The sequence below is a fragment of the Tachyglossus aculeatus genome, chromosome 19, assembly GCF_015852505.1.
Source record: "Tachyglossus aculeatus isolate mTacAcu1 chromosome 19, mTacAcu1.pri, whole genome shotgun sequence".
In the NCBI taxonomy this organism is placed as follows: Eukaryota; Metazoa; Chordata; class Mammalia; order Monotremata; family Tachyglossidae; genus Tachyglossus; species Tachyglossus aculeatus.
The window spans coordinates 14078106-14099592 of NC_052084.1; the positions used below are offsets into that span (position 1 = coordinate 14078106).

Below are 21487 nucleotides of genomic sequence, written 5' to 3' on the forward strand. Positions count from 1 at the left end.
TGCCCAGAGTCACACAGCTGAAAAGCGGCGGAGCAGGTATTTGAACCCATGACCTCTGACTCCAAAGCCCGTGCTCTTTCTACTGAGCCACGCTGCTTCTCGTAATAAGCACTGTGGTACTCACAATTGCCTGTAGCACTTATTTCTGTTTCTTACCTACCATATTACTTAACTGCCCATGTGGTAGTACAGTGTTTCACTGGGGGTAAGATGGATGTTTTGCCCCTCTGGTGCCTATGCTTGGCAATCCGGTCTATTACTCTGTCCCTCAGCTCCCGTCTCACAGCCTCTCCTGGCCTGTATATGTGCACAGCGGGTGGCCAAGACTGGATTTAGAGCAGTGGTTGGATTGCCTGTGCATTCTGACTGACAGTGTTCTTCCCTAGTTTAACAAGATGGGATGGTTCTCCTGAGTTCAGTCAGGACAGGGATAATGTCCACTTTTGGAAGAAGAGAATGTTAATGGACCAAAACGTGACAGGGAAGATCTTGGAAATATTTCAGCCAATGTCCTGGAATAGAGGGACTTCTATTTGTACCAGTTGGGTAAACTCTGCGTAGTTTGTCTGAGGGATGGACTGATGGGGAAAGCTCTGGCTCCCCAGCCCACTTTGTGCAGGTCACGCATGACACCAGAAACCTGGAGGAGAAGGATGGGGATGGGCACACTAGCTCAACAAACTGGAAAAGTCATCTTGCCCCTCTCCACACTACCAGCAGCTAAGTCTTTCTTCCTCTACTTCCTATCTTTCATTCAACCCTACACTACCCCCAAGATAGGCCTGATCCTCTCAAGGATTAACTTCCTTCCCAGCATTCCACCTACCAAAAAGCAATGAAATCACACCCATTTAAAAAGATTAAAGAGAGAATGGCTGTCGAACAACAGATGGGGAATTTACCTGCATTGCTCAGGACACCGGGGAGTATTAATGTTAATAAAATTGGAGGCTGGCTATGGAAAGGAAGACAGATCCCAGCTGGCATCAAACTAACCAACAGTGTCAGAAAGGAGAACAATCTGATTAAGAGAGGTGGGTCACACCAGGTCAACCTTGAAATATGCCAACATGATATTAATAAGAAGAAACACAACTAGCAAGCAAAAAATCTTCACGTACCACGGACGAGGGGAAGGGAAATCATGTCCCGCATATTTAAAATTCTGTCACAAAGAAAAGATTCTCCCTGCCCCCTCTCCCCTTGAGCGTACTTCGGAAGCAGAGCCAACAAGATCAGTGTTATTGTTACTCTGAACTCTTTGAGCTCTACTTTCAAGTGATTCGAAACCTTGAAACTTTCACCACACTTTTCCTCCAAGCACTCAAAACACCATATAATCAGAGTATTTCCTGAACACATGACAGAAAATGAGCAAAACCAGCAGGGTTTAGGGTGAGGTGTGGGGATTGGGGGAGGAACAGAAGGTTCTGAAGACAGGAAACAGAAGGGCTGGGAATAAACTTTGGGGAAATAGGGATTATTTTCCTGTGATCTGAACACTTTTAAGGACCATACTAGCCCTAAAATGCACAGCGAACCAGGCACATCAATGCCTAGAGAAAAGCAGGCAACAAGGAGCCTAGTGAATACCTGATAATGAGTCTAATGAGAAATGGAAAAGTCCTTGCTTCTTCTTTCTATTCCCCTTTTGTTTTCATGAGAATCAGCATCTGGGGGCAGAGGGTGGTGGAGGTGGGGAGGAAAGACAAGACTGAGAGAAATGTGCAGCCACTTAAGGCTTGGGTCACAAAATGATGGGAGAATAAAAGCAGGGTTGGGGATAATGGGAGATTGCTGACTCAGTAATCATGAAAAAGGGTTCCAAAATACCCAGTTCACAGCCAACTCTCGATTATTTGGGGCCTGGCGATTCACACTGTGAGTGGATTAGCTGACCTGAATAACTTATTAATTATTAATAATTAACTGATTAATTTGCCTAATTAACTTGTATCTACCCCAGCACTTAGGATGAAGCTTGAAACAGAAGTGAGTGCTTGTCTTCTAATTCTGTTGTATTGCACTCTCCCAAGTGCCAAGTACCGTGCTCTGCACATAGTAAGTGTTCAATAAATACAATTGATTAACAAATGCCACAATTATTATTATTATCCAGTCAGTGTCAGCATTTCTACATCCTCCTGTTCCCCACTTACTGGCCATTTCACCACTCATAAACATCTCTCCCAGGGAGCAGAAAGGGGAGAAGGAAGGGAAAATGCAAAGTGGTAGACACTGTTCCTATGAATTGATGGACTGCTGGGGGAGAGGACATTGGTATTTTTTTTTTTTTAACTAAAACAAGTTTCTGAATTCACCGGGGATTTCACTCTACCCCCTCCCCTTATCCTCCAAGGCTCGAGATAATGGGGGATTGGTTGAATTGACAGATAAACCTTTGCTCTTTATATTAAACCAGCTGGTCAGTGAACATTTATTAGGCCATCGCAGGATGTATGCTGGGGTGGTCAAGCCTCACAAACTGAAGAGCCACAAACCAAAAACATAAAATGACCAAGAGCCATAGAACCAAAAAAATGCCTTTAACTGGCAGGGCGAGGAGGCGTTCTGGGGGCGGAAGGGAGAGGAGTGGAGCAAGAAGTGGCTGGGCCAGGGGTGAGGGCCAATCAATCAATCAATCAATCATATTTATTGAGTGCTTACTATGTGCAGAGCACTGTACTAAGCGCTTGGGAAGTACAAATTGGCAACATATAGAGACAGTCCCTACCCAACATTGGGCTCACAGTCTAAAAGGGGGAGACAGAGAAAAAAAAAACCAAACATACTAACAAAATAAAATAAATAGAACAGATATGTACAAGTAAAATAAATAAATAAATAGAGTAATAAATATGTACAAACATATATACATATATACAGGCCCCATGAGGATCAGATCAGCAGCACACTTCAGCTTCCTGCCCCGGAGGAAAAATAATTCTTAAAACATATGTGAGAGAGAACTACGTGACCCCCAACCACTCCTCCAGAAAGCCTTCCCTGACTAATCTCTCACCCTCCCACCCTATTTCCTTTCTACTGCATCACCCATTCCATCCTCGCCACACAGCTAACAGGCCCAGATCTTTAAACTCGACTGCTTTTAATGTCTGTCTCTTCCGTTAGGTTGTTGGCTCCTAGAGGGCAGGGATCGTGTCTACTCAGGTGACTACTCTCCCAAGGACTTGGCAGAGGACTCTGCACAGAGTAAATGCTCAATAAACAATATTGAATGATTGAGCCTGGCAGTTAGGGAAGAAGCTGCATACCCTGATGCTGCTGGGTAGGTTGTCGTGGCCAGTGATAGCAGTCGAGGCTGTCTGCATTTTTAGGATGTGTCATGCGTGGGCTGCTCCTGTTAAGCTGCTTCGGCTGATATTTTGCTCAGCAATACCTATAAAGCTTCAATTTATCTGTTCAGTCCTGCTGTCTGCCCGACTCTCTGCTCCTGGTTAAATAACCAACAGGAGTTCTCTGGATGTTAGTGTTCTCAGATCAAATATCTTTAGGTTGTATGCATGGCCTAATTTTCCTCATGAAAGTGATGAAAAAAAGTATTTACCGAACAGAAATGTTGTGGATCTAAATGAGGCAATTAATTGCACTTTTTGCCATTTTATCTCTTTTCCCTTCATCAGTCAATTAGTTGATGGAATTTCCTGAGTGCTTACTAAATGTGCAAGACTGTTCTGAGCATGTGGGAGAGTATACAGAGTAGACATGCTCCCTGCCTCAAGGAATTTACAGGTTCCTGAAGAGTTCCCAGAGGAAGGGCATTCTTTCACTCTTCCTCTACCCTGACAGACTTTGCTCCTGAGCCTGCAGAACTGTCATTTTCAACAACCTGCTCTCTTGGACTCTTTTTGCACTTGGACTGTCTTTTCAGGTTCACCCTATGCAGGTCCCAAGCCTGATGAATTTTGCTGGCTTCAGAGCCAGCTTTTATTTTTAAGGCACTGACTCTCCTCCCCTCTTCTATTAAAATTCTGGATACAGTCATCACAGTCATCTTGTGTTTTTGACCATAAAGGTTTACATTCATCTTTACACCCTCAACTAATGCTTCAGCTCTAAAGGCTAAGAAGAAGTCCAATCAAGCCAGGCATCTCCTCTCTTTTATTCTTCTAACTTTCTGTCTTGTAAAGCTGTGCTCCGGTCAGTCCAAAAACCCAAGTGATGATCTGCGGTCCACGCTACAGCTTTCCCAGCAGGTGTCTGACCTATAGCTCTGTTGGCAACTTGACCGAAGTAATCCTGCCCATTGTGATTGTAAAAGATGACTATAATTCCTTTCAGCTCTTCATCCTTCACCATAAGACAGACCCTGCTGAGAATGGAGTCATCCTAACTGAACAAGGCAACACCACCTCCCTTTTTCTTCTCCTTCTCCTTCCTGAAAAACCAACAGCCTTTTAAACCAGAACTTGTAGTGAGTGCAGTCTCACCATGTCATATCTAAACTGTGGTCCTGAGCTGAGACCTCCATTTCTTTCTATTTTCCATGCTCCTGTCTGTTCTTCAAACAGCAATCGGTTATTCCTTTGGCTTTCTTTATTGTTACCTTCTCTCCCACACTAGAATTTCCCAAATTTATTCTCCAGTCCAGGCCTCTCCCTGGAGTGAGTCACATTCCAAAGCCCCACATTTGTAAAATGGGGTTCATCCACCAGTTTACCACAATTTACTGATAAGTGCATGAGAAATTATAGATACGTAGCCACAATCTCATACATACACAGACAGACAGACACATTCGTGAAACATTAGGATTGCATTCTGGAAATTATAAAGTGCTAAGTAAACAAAATTAAAGTCAGCATCTGAGATGCATCACCCAACTTTCTTTACTGCAGATAATATTTGCTGCTATGGAAAAGAAGCAAGAGGGAAGTGAAAATGTGGTGCTACTAACTTCTCTGCAAAGGAATGAAACCCAGAGTTTGTTAGAAGAATTAACTTCAAGTAAATCACAACAAAATCCACCCAGGGATTATAGTAAACAGGTCAGGATTTGCTAATTTCCGAGCATATGAATTTGTAATCATTTCATTAAGAGCACCATAGTTCACAGTTAATATTCCACTTCCCATAGATCAACATTAGGAAGAAGATGATTACAAACTGGAGAAACACAGATGTGAAAATTGGCAAGAAAAACAAATATGAAAGTGAACAGGGGAGAGAAGTCAAGCATGCTACCAAAGTAGAGAAGTCTGCTTGCATGCTTCCATGGCATATCATGAGTTAGTAAGCACTCAATAAATACCGTTGACTATGTGCTGAGCACTGTACTAAGTGCTTTGGGAGAGTACAACACAAGACAGTTGGTAGACACCTTCCCTGCCTACAACAGGTTTACATTCTAGAAGGGGAGAGATACATATTAATATTTAAATATATTAACAATATATAATATATTCATATAAAATTATATTAATATAAATAATTTATAATTTATAGATAGGTACAAAAGTGCTGTAGGGTTGAGGGTGGGGAAAATGCCAAATCAATCAATCGTATTTATTGAGCACTTAACTGTGTGCAGAGCACTGTACGAAGCACTTGGGAGAGTACAATATAACAGACACATTCCCTGCCCATAACAAGCTTAAGGTCTAGAGGGATGAGCTTGCAGTCAAGAGGGAGCAAACCAGAAGTCCAAATGTCAGAGTGTCTCCCTTCAGCATATGTCCAACAGAGGGTCAATAAATGCTAATCAATCCCTATAACAGTAGTGATGATGGAGACGATGGGACTGGAGCTTCATCTCTAACAATGTCACTTCAAATTAAAACAGCTCACTGACCTTTTAAAAGCAACCACCAAGTCATTTCTCTCCCTCTCCTCACGTCTCTTTGGGACTCTTTATGATTCTCTGAAAAACTACTTCACATTACATGCGAAATATCTCAGCTGTCACTTTGGAGGGTCTGACCTTTCTCATCTTCACTGTGATGAAATCTCAGCAAACCCAAATAAAGGGGAAAGGAATGGCTTTGGAGCTGGAAAGGACCAAAGGCCAGAGAGTATGATAGAGTTGCCAAGACATCTGTGAAGCCTGAATTTGCTTTAATCTTTAAAATGAAGCACCACCCAGCATTTGAGGAAGGAAATGAAGAAGGTTACACTCTTTAATTTATGAAGTAAAGGGTCATATTCCTATTGAGCTCCTTGTGGGAATGGATCAGGTCTACCTACTCTACTGCACTGAATTTTCCCACACAGTTCAGGGCTCTGCACACAGAACAACTGGGGAGTTTAGAACTGATTTTAATGTACAGCAGCCCTAACAATTTTCCTTGTTGCCCTTGTATTTTTCATTTGTTTGACTACCAAGTATTATCACTGCAACCTTTCTTTGGGTGTCCGCTGCCAGTTTCTCCCTCCTCATTCTTATTCTGTGAGATCCCTGATGAAATACCCTTGTACCTTGCACCAACATGAAGAACAGCACTTTGCACACAGTAGGCGTTCAGGAAATACTGTTGAAAGAATGAGTCCATTTCAATGCTTTTTGAGCTGTATATCAACCTAAACTTCTCCTCTGATAAGCCATTAACTTACCTTTCACCCAAATCCTTCTTGAACCTACTAATATTCTCTGCTTCTAGGTGCAAGCGAGACCACGTGCTCACAGCCTGAAGATCATCATCATCAATCGCATTTATTGAGCGCTTACTGTGTGCAGAGCACTGCACTAAGCGCTTGGGAAGTACAAGTTGGCAACATATAGAGACAGTCCCTACTCAACAGTGGGCTCACAGTCTAAAAGGGGGAGACAGCGAACAAAACCAAATATACTAACAAAATAAAATAAATAGAATAGAAGATTGAAGGAGCAGCCTCTTACTCTGGCTGCATCTCAGGCTGGTTTCCTTTTCCTGTCTTCCCCACTCCACCATCTCCTGCAAGCTTCATCTCCCAGAGTCCCCACGCTCAAAAGGAAAAGCCATCCTCTCTGCTATCAAATGAAATAAATACCTTTTTTTTTTTACAGTACTGTGGATGCAGATTTTGTGTGTGTGGGTATGTGTGTGACCACGTCCGTGCTTTCCTTGAGTTTGTAGCATATCTGTTTCTTTAAATCTACTTGGGGTCAGGAGGGTTGAAGAGGGGAAACAGGAAGGGTTTGGTCTCTCTCCACAGTGGAGTGTTGCCGTGAGTTAACTCTTGTTGCCCGGAAGGCTTGTAGGTGAACCAAAATAGAGAACAAGAGCTTCCTCCTTTAGAACAAACCCTGCCTTTCTTCTACAGCAAGAGAGATAGTAAAGGGAGTTAGCAGTGCTTTGGGATAGTGAACAGAAACTATTTCTTAGAACGGGAAATTTTCCACTTTAGTGCCCCCCATTCTGTTGTGTCTGGTTCCTCACTGCTCATGGGAACAACAGACCAGTTGCTCTCAACCTCCTCCTTCGATTTCTACAGGTAATGGGAGACTGGGGAGAGGAAGGAAGAAGGCAGATTAGCAACACACTTTTAACACCTTCCTGGTAATGAGAAGCACAGACCCTAACCCTACCCCCCCATGCTCAAATTCCCCCACTGCCCCTGCTCTTTTGATGATTCAGTCAAAGACTGGTCCCTGGGAATATTATTTGAGAAATAAAACATGTAGAAAGGTCAGTGCTTGAGTTACAAGTGGGCACCTTGTCTAGCACGCACAAAACAGAACAGGATTCGGCTGCTCTGTAGCCTGGGTTGGGGGCGGGGGGTGCTGTTGAAGAAACCCAGCAGCACTTGGACGGTCTGTAGAATTGCTTCTCCCTCAACCCACCTCAAAGACACTTGCCATTCTTAAGAAATAGTTGCCAGCATTATCTCACCAAAGAAAGAGCCCTCACAAATGGCCTACAAAATCCGAGAGAGGTAGGTGTGTGTGTGTGCGCTTCATTCCCCTTGATGCCTTTATCCTACTTGGACTGACTCAGAAATTTACCCAAGGTCAACTTTAGTCAGATTTAGGCCTGCTCCTGACCTGGAGTTACAAGTCCAGGTATGCACGGCGTTCTTATTTACCCAGCTGTTTTTTGTTTTTTTTTTAATCCTGTGGTTTCTCAATTGACTGGCTTCACACAGGTTATTTCCTTCCTCCGGTGTGGCATGCCCAGGGGCTGGTTGCTCACATGCCCAACACTCCCTGCTAGAATGACACTCAGCAGTCTTGTACACATTCCTTCGAACCCACCAAATTTGCATCGACTGCCCACATTCCCTACCATCTGGTTTCCTCCCTCTCCTCCCTGTCCCAGAAGCCTAAGCAATTCCGTAGCCCCTAGCATCAGATGATACCAAGCTGAATCTCCCAGCCCGGGCAAGCCCTGAGCCGTTTGGCCCAGAGGTGCTGCAATTCTACTGTGTGGAGATGGTGGAGAGGGGAAGTGCAAGACAGCAACATGACAATTCATGGAGGGCAAACTGTGCTGAGGGAGCCTGAGGGAGCAGGCCAGCAGCCCCCACACATGCGGCCCTCCCTGCCTTGGCCCTACTCAGACCAGCAGCAAACACAGATGTTTAGTGTTTGAGGCTTACTGGAAAGAACCTGATATTAACTGAACTCAACAGCCAACAGATAGCTTGCTGACTGGATGACTTTCACTTTTCAGCTTTCATTACCAACTTTAGTAGGGTACCAGACCTGATGGATGACATAGAAATGGGCACCTGTGGCCTCAGTCAGCTGCCCGTGGGGAAGCACACGGTCCCGTCAGGGACCCCAATCATTGCCGGGATGTGGGTACGACCCCCAGTGAGGAGGAAAGAGTCCCACCCTGAAACCGCTGCTTGGTGGTGAAACCTTTCTTCAAAGGCAGAGGAGGCCCCAGATGCATCCGGCACAGGGAGCAGAGAGAGAGAGAGACTCAGAGACTCATGCTGCATGCAGGGGACCCCTGATTCCTGATGCTCACAGTTCTAGTTCAAAAAACTTAATAAATAAAAGCTGAGCTGTTGACTCCCAATGAATAGATTCTAATTTAAACAACATTAGCAATAATTTACCTGTTGGGCACTTGAAGTCAGAATGCACAGAAATCCTCTCACTTGTTTTCTCCTCTTATCCTAAGGGCTTCCAGGATTAGGGTATTTTCTTTTTCTTTTTTTTAATGGTATTTACTCCACACGTGTTAATGGTGAATTATTAATGGTAATAATAATTGTGTGCAGAGCCCTGAATTATTAAGCACTTATTAATGGTGGCTGGGTCACCATTCTGGCCCCGGGTGGTGATGGAGCCATGGGAAGCACAGAACCAGGAATGGAGAAATGAGACAACAAATTGATTGATTCCCCTTCTGTTACTGTCCAGGCCCTTGGAGTGAGAGCTGACTACCAAGCTGTATTTCTGACTCTTTAAACAGCTGTCAGTTCGCAAGAAACATGACGCAGAACAGGCGTCCAAAGAGAAGCAGGTCAATCTGATGACATTTCTTTGGGCAATCGGCAGGAGGTGTAGACAGTCCCACTGCCATCTGGCCTGGACTGCCGAAACAGCCTCTGGCACGCACAGAGCTCTCCCGGATGGGAAATGGGTTGTGAAATTTTTTTTTATCCGAAATCCTGATGCACCAGGTCGGGAGTCATTTTCAGGAAGGGGTGACCTGAGGAGTTTGGTGTGTGATCACTTCCCATCCACGGGAGCCCCTTGGGATCATCATCATCATCATCGATCATATTTATTGAGCGCTTACTGTGTGCACAGCACTGTACTAAGCGCTTGGTAAGTACAAGTTGGCAACATATAGAGACAGTCCCTACCCAACAGTGGGCTCACAGTCTAAAAGGGGGAGACAGAGAACAAAACCAAACATACTAACAAAATAAAATAAATAGAATAGATATGTACAAGTAACATAAATAGAGTAACAAATATGTACAAACATATATACATATATACAGGTGCAGTGGGGAAGGGAAGGAGGTAAGATGGGGGGATGGAGAGGGGGACGAGGGGGAGAGGAAGGAAGGGGCTCAATCTGGGAAGGCCTCCTGGAGTAGGTGAGCTCTCAGTAGGGACCAGACTCATCTTACTGGTCCACGTGAATGCTCCCAGCTCACGTGCTGGTGTTATTCAAATGTGGTAGAACGCCCTCGTGACTGTTTAACACATCTCTTCCTACAGCTCTTCTCTAAGACTGAGACCCTTAGGCCCCGAAGAGACTTAAAAAGATGGAATACATGATTTTCCATTGCCTTTCCACTACTGACAGGTCCACCCTCACACTCAGACTTCAAACCTCACAGATGTTGCCTGCTCTGCCAACAAGACGCCAACAGTAGAAAGAGCTGAAGCAGGCTAAAGAGGTAAGGCTAGGAGCGGCCACCTGAATGTCTGCCTCCAAAGAGGTGACAGAGTGTCCAGCTTGATTACCTGTAACTACCCCAGTGCTTAGAACAGTGCCTAGCACACAGTGCCATTATTATTATGAGAAAGCCAGACCATTCTGAAGGAGAGAGAGGCCATTGCTCCTACCTATAGCCCTGCTTCTCCCAGTGTCGGGAATGGGGCAAGGAGCATAGAAATACAGGACAGTAGAGCCCCGGGGACTCAGGGTAGCAGGATAGCCCTGGTTATGGAAACGCCAAGAGAGGACTGCAAGCTGCTTGCCCTAACATCTCCTGCTTCCTCAGCAGGTAGGGTTCCAACTCCTCTTGGGTTGGCTTGGTACTTAATGTATGACCTTGGGTACGTCACAACCTCTCTGGAACTAAAAAGAACCTCTCTGGAACTACAGTTTCACATCTTTGGAAAATCAGAACTCTATTTTTAAAGTGAATGGTGAAACTAATAGTAATAATGGCATTTATTAAATGCTTACTATGTTCAAAGCACTGTTCTAAGCACTGGGGAGGTTACAAGATGATCAGGTTGTCCCACGGGGGTGCTCACAGTCTTCATCTCCATTTTACAGATGAGAAACTGATAGAATATGTAGGATAAATAAGAATTTATCTGTAAATATGTGAAAACCTTTCCTCTAAAGAATGCTGGGCATTACATACATATTTAGCATGTCACTACAGAGTCTTCAGTAAAAAGATTTGTACGGATAAAGTGAATTCAAAGAGGAGGAGATGTTGAGGAAGTGAAAGGATTATAAAAGTGGAACTAATTATTAATACTAAGTGATGCAAAGAAGCCAAGGGTAACAGACTCAAGAAGCTGATTCTTGGGTTGAAGAGTGCAGGGGGAGCGTTGGCTTCTTTATTAGCCAACCTCAGGAATTTGGGGGAGAAAGTCAATTTCCAAGCAATAGCAATCCTTGAAAATATAAAAACGCAATGGTCCAGTTCAGTTTTAAATAAAACACCTGTCCAGAATGGTTTGGCTCTAGAGAAGCATGAATTGCCATGACAAGATGATAATCTGGGGAAGATATACGGTCTCTTGTCCTGGTCTAGAACACTGGGCAAATGAGCAGCATTTAGAAGTCTCATGCTGTGTAGGAAAGTGACTGGCCTCTTCGTTCTCATTACTGTCTGAAAACAACCCAGTTCGCTTTGCTTGGCCAGATGCTAGTTTCAGGACCTCTCCAGGGCAGGATACTGGTCAAATGAGATCATAAAAATGAGCTGAGGTGCAAGCAGATTCCCTCTGTGGGATGCTACCGGCTGCATCCCCGTCAGGGCCTGCAGCCCCTGGCTCAGGGATACTGTTGCAGCAGGAACAGGGTTGTCCCTGGGGTGGGGAGAAGAGCACCCGAGGTGCTGAATGGTCCAAAGGCATGGAAACCCTTAACCCATCACAGGGGCGAACCCACTGGGGGTCGTCTGGATGATTTAAGCCAAAAATGTCAATTTCCTAAAAATATTTCCAACTGCCTGTGTGCTCCTGTGCCTCCACCGCTCCTAGGGGGTCTACGATGGCTGCACCCCCTTTTGAACTATTCGTCAGGCTGTTCCAAGAGCCTGGAGCCCAATTTGTGGGAAGGATTGTGCTGGAATTCAGAGAGGACATGCTAGTTACTCCAGCACAATCCTTCCCACAAACTTGGGTCCAGCCTCCTGGGACCAGGAGTGACTGTTTACTCCGTACCCTGCACCTGTATCCGCCCACTCTGTCCTATTACGCAATGACAACACTTCCTTTGTGATTTAGAAGTCAAGAAAAAGAAAACCAGGAACAAAGCTTGCAATATGAAGCTAGGTCTATTGAAATACTTGGTCTAATGAAGTCACCTCCAACCAATTAATACATGTATTTACTGTCACATTGTGCAGAGCTCTAAAGTGCTTAGCAGAATTCAATAGTCAATAGACATGATCACTTCCCTCAGGGCCTATATAGTTATTTTTTCTCATCTTCAGCACATTATACATGTTTAGTCAATTGTACATTCATTAATTTGATTCCCCTATATCTAGTTACATGTGTGCACATATGAACACAGTGTGTGTGCACATATATACACAAGAGCGTGCACACACACACACATGCATGCACACACACACACTTTATTTCCATTAGGGTGAAAGCTCCTTGAAGGCAAGGAATGAGTCTCTTCTTTCTCTTGTACATTCCCCCAGCTTAGCCCAGTGCACTTACACTCTATTACACACCATTAGTGCTATGATTATTGTGTCCATAAACAGGGTTCTTCATTCACCAAGAAGGGAGCTGCCAACACTTTCTTGGGAAGGAAGGATAAGGAGGCTCAATGTCCCCTGTTGAGTTAGAATCTGAAGGTCCTAGAGCTGAAAGACATAACTGCTCCCTATTCTTCACCTTTGCTCCTGTCAAATTATTGCTTTGTTCTCCATCCTCTTTCCTCATCTGATATACTGACATGAAAAATGTGCTCGTTAAGAGAGCAAAAGAACTCGGCTATAATTGTTTTTTGTGTTTGTAAATCCAAGTCAGAGTATCTGATGAGAAGTTTGAGACAAAAAAAATCAGCCTTGATTTCCAAGAAAATCTGTTTTTGGGTTTTTTTTTTAATGATACGCGTTCACTTACTATGTGTCAAACTCTGTACTAAGCAATGGGGTAGATACAAGTTTATAAGGTTGGACATAGTCCCTGCCCCACATAGGGCTCGCAGTCTCAATACCCATTTTCCAGATGAGGTAACAGACACAGAGAAGTGAAGTGACTTGCCCATGGTCACATAGCAGACAAGTGGCAGAACTGGGATTAAAACTTAGGTCCTTCTGACTTTCAGGCTTGTGCTCTATCCACTGGGGCACACTGCTTCTCTGAATCTTGTGGGAGAAAATGCACTTGTGGCACTTGGGGAGTGGGAGAAAGCCGGGGACATGTCAGAGAAGGGAGAGGAGTGGCAAAGGGAAAGCACTGTGTTGGGACCAAAGTCCTACTAGCTGAATAAAATATTTATGAGTATAAATGCTCCTGACCAACTGTTTACAGCCCGGAATCTCACTGAAGAGAGTGAGCATTCAATATAAGGAAATCCATTGACCACTGAATTTGTCCCAGATAATCCTATCCTGAGTGGGATCGTTTAGGGATCAGGGGAGCAAGAAGACCCCATGGCCCCTTCATCCCCATGCTTCCCAAAACAGAGCTTCTTTCGTCTGCTCAGCAGGGACCACAAGTCCCATTTCTAAAGGAAAACACACCAGACGGCACATCAGTAAGAGGTTTCAAACTAACTTTAAAAGTCAGGAACAATGCGAACTTTCTTAGCAGCACTCAGCCTATATGAGACACTTATTTTTCTAATCACAAATACAGGGACAGCAGCCATGCATTGAAACATCCAAGACAGGCAGCATGCCATCAAGTCACTCAGGAGTTCTTTCCCCTGTGTCTATGAGGATCCTACTGCTCTGGGTGCCTCTAAAAGGTAGATGGCGGCTGGAAGGCAAGGCTAAAAAGGCAAATTTGATTTTGCGGCCTGACAGAGCGACTGAATATTCATAGAAAATGAAGCCCGAGACTTTTATGGCAGCCGTCACCTCCACTAACTTCAAGCAACCTTGAGGTCCAGCAAAACATGACTAACAGTTCCACTGATGGGGGGGGGGGGATTGATGTGTAATGGCAGAGACATCATCTGACAGGCCAGGCTCTCTGGAAGCAATATGAACAGACGGAGATTCCCTCCTGCAGATGTCTTCAGCGCCATCGTCCTCACTGCCAGCCTCCTGTGGGATTCCTGCTCTGGCCCCTTGTTTTCCCAGGGAGCACTCAACCTTTGGGATAATCAACCCTGCTCGGCCGCTGACAAAAGGAAAGAATGGAGAGAACAGAGACCAAGTGACACAAGGCCAACAGGAAGCCAAGTATCATCTATTACTACCATTGTCCCTAAGGGTTTCCAAATTTGGGAGAGAAGCCCCCACAGATTTCTGTGCTGGGATCCTGGTCACATTTGCCCTGGATATCCAACAAGCACACACAGCTTCTGAAAAGGGACAAAGAAGCAGCCAGTGTGCTTCCTTCCAGAAAATCCCCTCTCCCTCGTGAAGGCTAAGGCAGAGAAGTAGTCCCTAACAGCTATAGAGGGGAATTGCCACCAACTGCAGGAAGCCTGGTAAATGTAGGAAGAATACTCCAGTAGACAATAGACAAGAATTTTGTTTTTCTTACCGTGGATGAAGATCCTGTTCCAGTACGTTTGTCCAACTTGATTTCCTCCAAGAAACACCAAATTAGATAAGATCAACATAGAAGTGGCTCCAGAGGCCAGGGCGGCGTGCAGTCGGCGGAGAGCCCTCGGGGAAAGAAATCGGTCCTGAGGAAACACAAGTCGGAAGAAGAGTCAGAATTTGAGGCTACAACGGGTGGAAGGGCCATCAGTCGGAAAAGCACTTGGAAGAAGTGCTCACTGCTCTTGATACCTGACCTTCTCAGAAAATATGATAAAGTGAGGGCCAGTCCCCTGGGATTTAAAGAGAGATTTCAGTGCTTGGGGTGAAGGGAAGGGAGCCCCCAGGCCTCAGAAGGTGGGGCCAATAGAGGCCTCTGAACCAAAGAAGGAAGACAGAAAGTCTGCCTGAAGTTCTTCCCATTAGGAAGACGGCAGGAATCAGTAATGGGGATCACCTTAGGTGAAGCCGGGAAGTCGGGAATTCGGCACTGAATTTAGGAGAACTGATTAAACTCATTTTCCTCTCATTCCATTGAAGGAATTAAACCTAACAGAGACATCAGAGGCTTCTAAAAGAAAGAGTCTTCAAGGGACAGCCATCTCTTGATTCCTTTGGGGTTGATGGCCAGGTTCCAGTTTTTCCTTCTTCCTGGCCACTCTGAAGTCATTTTGGCCAATTCTAGGGCCCCCTGCCCTGAGGATTTGAAGCAACAGAATGAGGAAACGAAAGCCCATTAGCCAATAGTTTCCTACTCTTCCATCCAATCTTTGACTAGAGCCCAGATCAAAAGCTGTCAGGTTTAACTGTACCCCTTGCCCTTCCTTCATAAGTCCTGAAGAATCCGGGGCAGAACAGAGTCAATCAATGGTATTAACTGAGTGCTTACTGTATTAAGAGTACTGTACTAAGCATTTTGGAGAGTACAATATAACAGAGAGGATAGACACGATCCCTGCCCACAGGGGAGACAGACATTAAATTAAATTACTGATATGAACATAAGTGCTGAAGGGTGGTGTAGATATCGAGGCACTGTTCTAGTTATAACTGTGGTCAGTGCTAATTTGGTGCTAATCACTGGGCTAGATACAAATACTGTCAGAATTAAGTTTAGGATCAGTGAGTTCTTAAAAAGCACCATTTGTTGGGGAAAGACAACATGGCCCGTGTTCACTAATTCATTCATTCATTCAATTGCATTTATTGAGCGCTTACTGTGTGCAGAGCACTGTACTAAGCACTTGGGAAGTGCAAGTTGTCAACATATAAAGACGGTCCCTACCCAACAGTGGGCTCACACTAATCTGCTGGGATTCTCTGAAAAGGTCAGCATATAGGTAAGAGAATGGTGAGGATGGACTCTCCATTGGAAACAGTGATTGCGCATCAAAAGAACACAAGTTTGGGAGTCAGAGGACCTGGATTCTAATCCTGGCTCTGCCACTTGCCTGCTGTGGGACTTTAAGCAAGTTATTTAACTTCTCTGGGCCTCAGTTACCTCATCTGTAAACTGGGTATAAAATTCCTCAAACAATGAGCTCCACCTGGGACAGAGACATTGTCCAAACTGAATAACCTGACTCAACCCCAGCACCTGGTACAGTTCTTGGGTCATTGTAAGTGCTTAACAAATATCATAGTTATTATTCTTATTATTGTTACAAAGACTTTGGAATTGAGAACCTGTGTAGACAAACTAATTGTAGTGTTGGAGGCTTGTTCAGTACCCCCAACAGGCTGCTTAGCATAGACTTATGTTTGCTGTCTCTGAAATATAAAAAGTATAAATGCCTTAGTTGGGCTCAATGAATAATTTCATATATGAATATTCAATAATTATTTTGAATTATCATCACAGATGGAGTTACAAGCTGCTGCCTGCACCCTAATGTGCCCAGACATTTTTCTAGTTATTCCCATTGCACAAGAAGCTGGAGGGGACGGACGGGCTGGGGAATGGGGGCTATGTGGTGGTTGAAAATAGAAACCATACACTATAAACAACAGGAAGTTTCAATACTATATGTAGACTAAGAATGTGTTCTTCATGCAGTCAATTAACTGAATCCAGAAACAAGAAATTTATATTTTTAGAACTTATTTAAAAGCAAAACAACGATAAAAAAAAATCATCTAGGCAGGAGACAAATTCTCTCAGTCAACACAATGTTAGGAAACAATAAAACACATCTTTGAAAATCAAAGCACAAGTTTCTTGTCTAAATGGATTCAGTTTCAAATTCTGGGACTTCAGCAATTTCTGATTCTAATTCTGCTTTGCATAAAATGCTTTATTATGAAGCTATTAAAAATCATTTTGAGGATGCAAAAAAACAACTGGAACAAGACTTGCCTCCTTGAAGAGCATGCTGCCATTCTAAAATAAAAATTTCACTTTATTTTCTTCAAAACTGTTATTTTTGGTATAGGGAAAGTGGAGGGGGTAGCTTTGTTTTTTGTTTGTTTGTTTTTTCTGCAGGGGAGAAGGATGTATTTTACCTTAGTCTTTCTAGTCTATAAATGTGTACTCTAGTTTAGATTGCAACTCCATCATATTCTAGTTTAACTCTAATTCTGTTCAAATAGTTTCCTTCTTATTTGAAGGACAAGAAACGATGCGGCCCAGAGGAAAGACCACAGGCCTGGGAGTCAGAGGACCTAGGTTATAAATCTGGTTCTGCCACTTCTATGCTTGAGACTTTGGGCAAGCCACAACTCCTCTATGCCTCAGTTACCTCATCTGGAATATGGGGATTAAGACTGTGAGCCTCATGTGGGGAGTGGACTGTATCCAACCTATCTTGCATCTACCCCATAGCTTAGCACAGTGCCTGACACGTAGTACGCAAATACTATAAAAAAAAGGAAAAAAAGATACTCATCTATGATACAGTCTTGTTATTCTAATCCAATATTTATGCAAGAACCAACTATGGAGGGATCGCATGGACCATCACTCCCACAGAATTGGTGCAGAGTTGGTACAGAATTGGTGCAGAGTGATGCTCTGCACATAGTACGAGCTCAATAAATACGATTGATGATGATGATTGATGGGATGAAGCTATCGACATCACCTTGGCGGCAATTTGGACCGCGGTCCCACGCCAGCAGTAAGATGGAGGGCAGCACAAAGCTGTGGGTGGGTGGGTGGGTGGATCAGGGCTGCAGCTTATTCCCTTCTCCAGCCCCTGTGGGGAACAGACGCTCCAGCCCCACTTAGAGCAGTAACATGGCTCTGCCCAGCTCTGTCTGGGAATGGATTCCCTACCAAGCGCCAGACACTTTCACTACAGGTCTCCCCAGTTTCAGGAATCCGATGCCTTCTGAAGAAAAAGAAAAATCCAGGCAGCAAAGACTGACAGGAACCATTCGTTTCTGAAGAACCGACTCTAAGGTGACAAATATGTATTCATTCTTTCCTCCCTAACATCTCGCTGCTGGAAACCAAGTTACTGGTCAGGATGACAAAGTTCCATGAAGTACCTTCTGAATTTGGAACGAACTGACGGCAGTTCTTTGCCAAGAGGCCCAAAGGTGAGGGTAGGGGTGGGGAGGCAGATGGCACGATGCGGGAGCTGGATGCTGCCCGTCTTGGATAAACTGCTACAAGTTATTTTGCTGACATGCTACTGCGAAGACCAGGACTGGGGATGGGGAGTGGATGCAGGGCCAAGCAGCTGGGGGAGCAGATGGGATAGAGGCATATGGCAGCTCAGGATTCTGACAAAGGTTTGGCAAGTGAGATCTAATTTTGTTTATTTTTGCAGGGGGAGAAGTAAAAATGGAAACTGGGTGGGCTTGAGCAGCTGGATGGAGTTCTTCCATACCATTAATTATGATCGTGTTTATTTTCTAATGAAAATGTGATGAACCCAAGGGTGGCTCGGGGAGGGCTGGGGCGAGTGGGGAGATGACAAGAGCAAAGGAAGGAGGAACTGCCAGGAAGTTACTGTGAAGCTGAGACTAACAACAGGGGCCAAAGGAAATGGAGAGAGAGTGATGACTGTTAGCTGAACAAAAACAAAGGGATCAGAAAACTTTTTATGGTATGTGTTAAGCACTTACTACTTGCCTGGCACTGTACTAAGTGCTGAGGTAAATACAAGCTTATCAGATTGGACAGAGTCCACGTCCCGCCTCCATTTAATCTCCATTTTACAGATGAGGTAACTGAGGCACAGAGAAGTTAACTTGCGCAAGGTCACACAGCAGACAAATGACAGAGCCGGGATTAGAATCCAGGTCCTTTCTGAATCCCAGGCCCATGCTCTATCCACTAGGCCACACTGCTTCTCTGGAATCATAACCCAGAATTCCTCTTCCAGCTTCGAATGTGTCAAATGGTCCCTCTATCCCACCTAAGCCCGGATTTTATCAACTACAGCTGTCTGATAAACAGCTTACCATGGCTCTATGCTAGGGGAAGGGCTGTCTGATGATGACTCCTGACAGTTATTTCTCCAGACTATCCAGGATCCAATGTCCAGAGAATCTTTGGGAAAGCTCAGGATAATGCACAAGCAGTCAAATTTACTGCTAGTTTCTACCCAGATTTTCTGAGCATTTAAAGCAATCTGGATGATAGCCAAAACCCAGGAGCCACTTGAGATGCTGCTGTTATGTTTTCAGTGGCCAGCTCTAAAAACATCCTCTGGCCCCAGAAGCTGGTAACTGTGGATGTTATTAGCGTGACACCCAGGGGTTTTTCTACACTCACAGCTCTCTCTTCTCTAACACTACAGTGGACAAGGAGCTGCTTTCCCCTAGGTGCTTAGAGAGCTGCAGCGACAAACTTTGGAGGAAAAAAAATGATCATATTCAAATTGGGTTTCCAATGTATTATGGAAATTGCACATTGATACAAATCCAGCACAACTCAAACGAGGTTGGCAGCTGTTACAAGGGCTTTTTAAAGCAGATTTTATTCCTGGGCTTTATAGAAACATGAGCTATTTTTGAAATTCCATATTTCTGAAAATACACTTCTCTGCCTTCCTAGGGCATTTTGGTACATGCTTTGAAATTTGGGTTTTATTTACAATTTCTAGGGGAGAGAAAGGGGTATTCTTTTCCCCCCACAACCTCAGTGGTTGCAGAGTGTGAGGCCTCTCTTCAGGGAAGGAAAGATGTAACAGATTTCAGTAACAATTACAAAAATTCCCACTGGGCACAGTCCCTGTTTCTGCCTACACTAGCATCTCCTTCACAGGACACTGCCATACTTGGTGCTCCAGGAGAGTATCAAATTCCATCTGCTCTACTTAAAAACGTCTGAGCAGGCAATAAAGAAATGTGGCAGTCGACCTGTCTTTCTGATCAGCTTAAAGGCAAACTAGCCAGGCCAGAGAGGAAAGGGGGCTGGAGCTCAGTTTCAGTTGGTTCTACCAGGGTCCAATGACTCCAAGACTGTCCATCTTCCTTCAGAGCTTCCTTTCCATAGGAAACCCTGCCAATCCTAAGGGGCCAACTGTCTAGGAAGCCAACAACAGAACTCTCTGAAGGCATAATCTAAAACTTTTTGTCACCAAAAGGTCTTGAGCTGTGATGACCTTTGGGTCTGAAACTGCCATTTGAAATAATTCCTGAAGGAAGAGCAAAGAGATCATTTTGTCCATCCACTCTACCTATCTCAGACTGATACGTATTCATTCTAATGCTTAAATCTTCTTGGGAGAATGTGACCATGTGCTGGCCACAGAGGGAAGGGTTTGGGGGAGAAATCACATTCTTCTTTCTTCCCTGCTCTTCCTTGCATTCATCTGGCAGTATTTCTAACATTTGTTAAGTGCTATGTGCCAAATACTGTGCTAGGTGCTGGGATAGATTTAAAGTAATCACCTTAGACACAGTCAATGGCCTACATGAGGTTCTAAGTGTGATGCCCCACTCTTTCACTTCATAGGACGAGGGTTAGGGATAACATGAATTAAACCTTTCACCAGAACTAAATTCCATCTCCTTTAATTTCCCTGCCCACACTGTAATAACTGCTAAGGAGGCAAGATACCAGAAGATGAGGCGAACCTAAGAACTTCGATAATACACAAACTGGATACTCAGCTACGGAATAGTCACAAGTGACTGGCAATTGTCATTGCCTGAGAGCTGACTGGAACGGATACAGCTATTGTCTGGAACAAAACCTCAAAAGTCCACGTGCTTGACAACAGGAATATGTTTCAGCTAAAGCATAGAGGGTTTTTTGAATTCTGTCACAGACTAAGCAGATGAGAATAGAGACATTCGATTCCTATGCAGCAGGAAGTTTGATAGCCAAGTTGAATGGAACAATATATTCCTGCATAACTAAGAATCGATATGAGCTGAGAGATATGAAGTGGGGCTCCTATGGGAAATTATTTTTCAGACATGAAAACAAGATGCCCCAACTATACATCCCTAGAGTCCTAGCAGCATTGCCTGCCCTCACCTGGCCCAGGAGCTATGGCAACTTGGACAGGGGCAGACCCACCCCACTCATTATCTCACACACGCACATCCAGTTGAATACCTATAGACACATGTGCAAACTGATATGCATTTGCATAGAAGCACATGCCTTAAAATGCACTCACATGGACATCGACACATGCTCAGATATATAGACACACACACACAGACACACCAAGTCAGACACTCACAGAAGAGAGTCGGTCAACAGCAGCCCACGCAAGCCCTCAGTCAGAACTACAACCATGTGGACACATTCAGTCACCTATCCAGGGAATGTTTTGATAACGCTCATGGGTCTGGAGAAATAAGAGATGTGGTGTTGGGAGAAATGATTTTGCACATCAAGGAGCAGGCATGGAACGAATACTACACTGGGCATTTTCCTTAACATGCACTTATGAATTTATTTACATCCTCCTTAGCAATCTTGTGCATAAGTTAACTCATATTACTCCACCTTAATCTTCCTCAATCT

General features: G+C 44.3%; 1 protein-coding gene across 1 annotated transcript in view; it reads right to left on the minus strand.

Moving 5' to 3' along the window:
• The window catches only part of HHAT (hedgehog acyltransferase), a 223164-nt gene that overhangs the window by 39632 nt on the left and 162045 nt on the right, over positions 1–21487 (minus strand). Inside the window, exon 11 of the mRNA XM_038761470.1 lies at positions 14555–14699. Coding sequence (XP_038617398.1) covers positions 14555–14699 — 145 coding nt within the window. The remainder of the gene's footprint in view (positions 1–14554; positions 14700–21487) is intronic.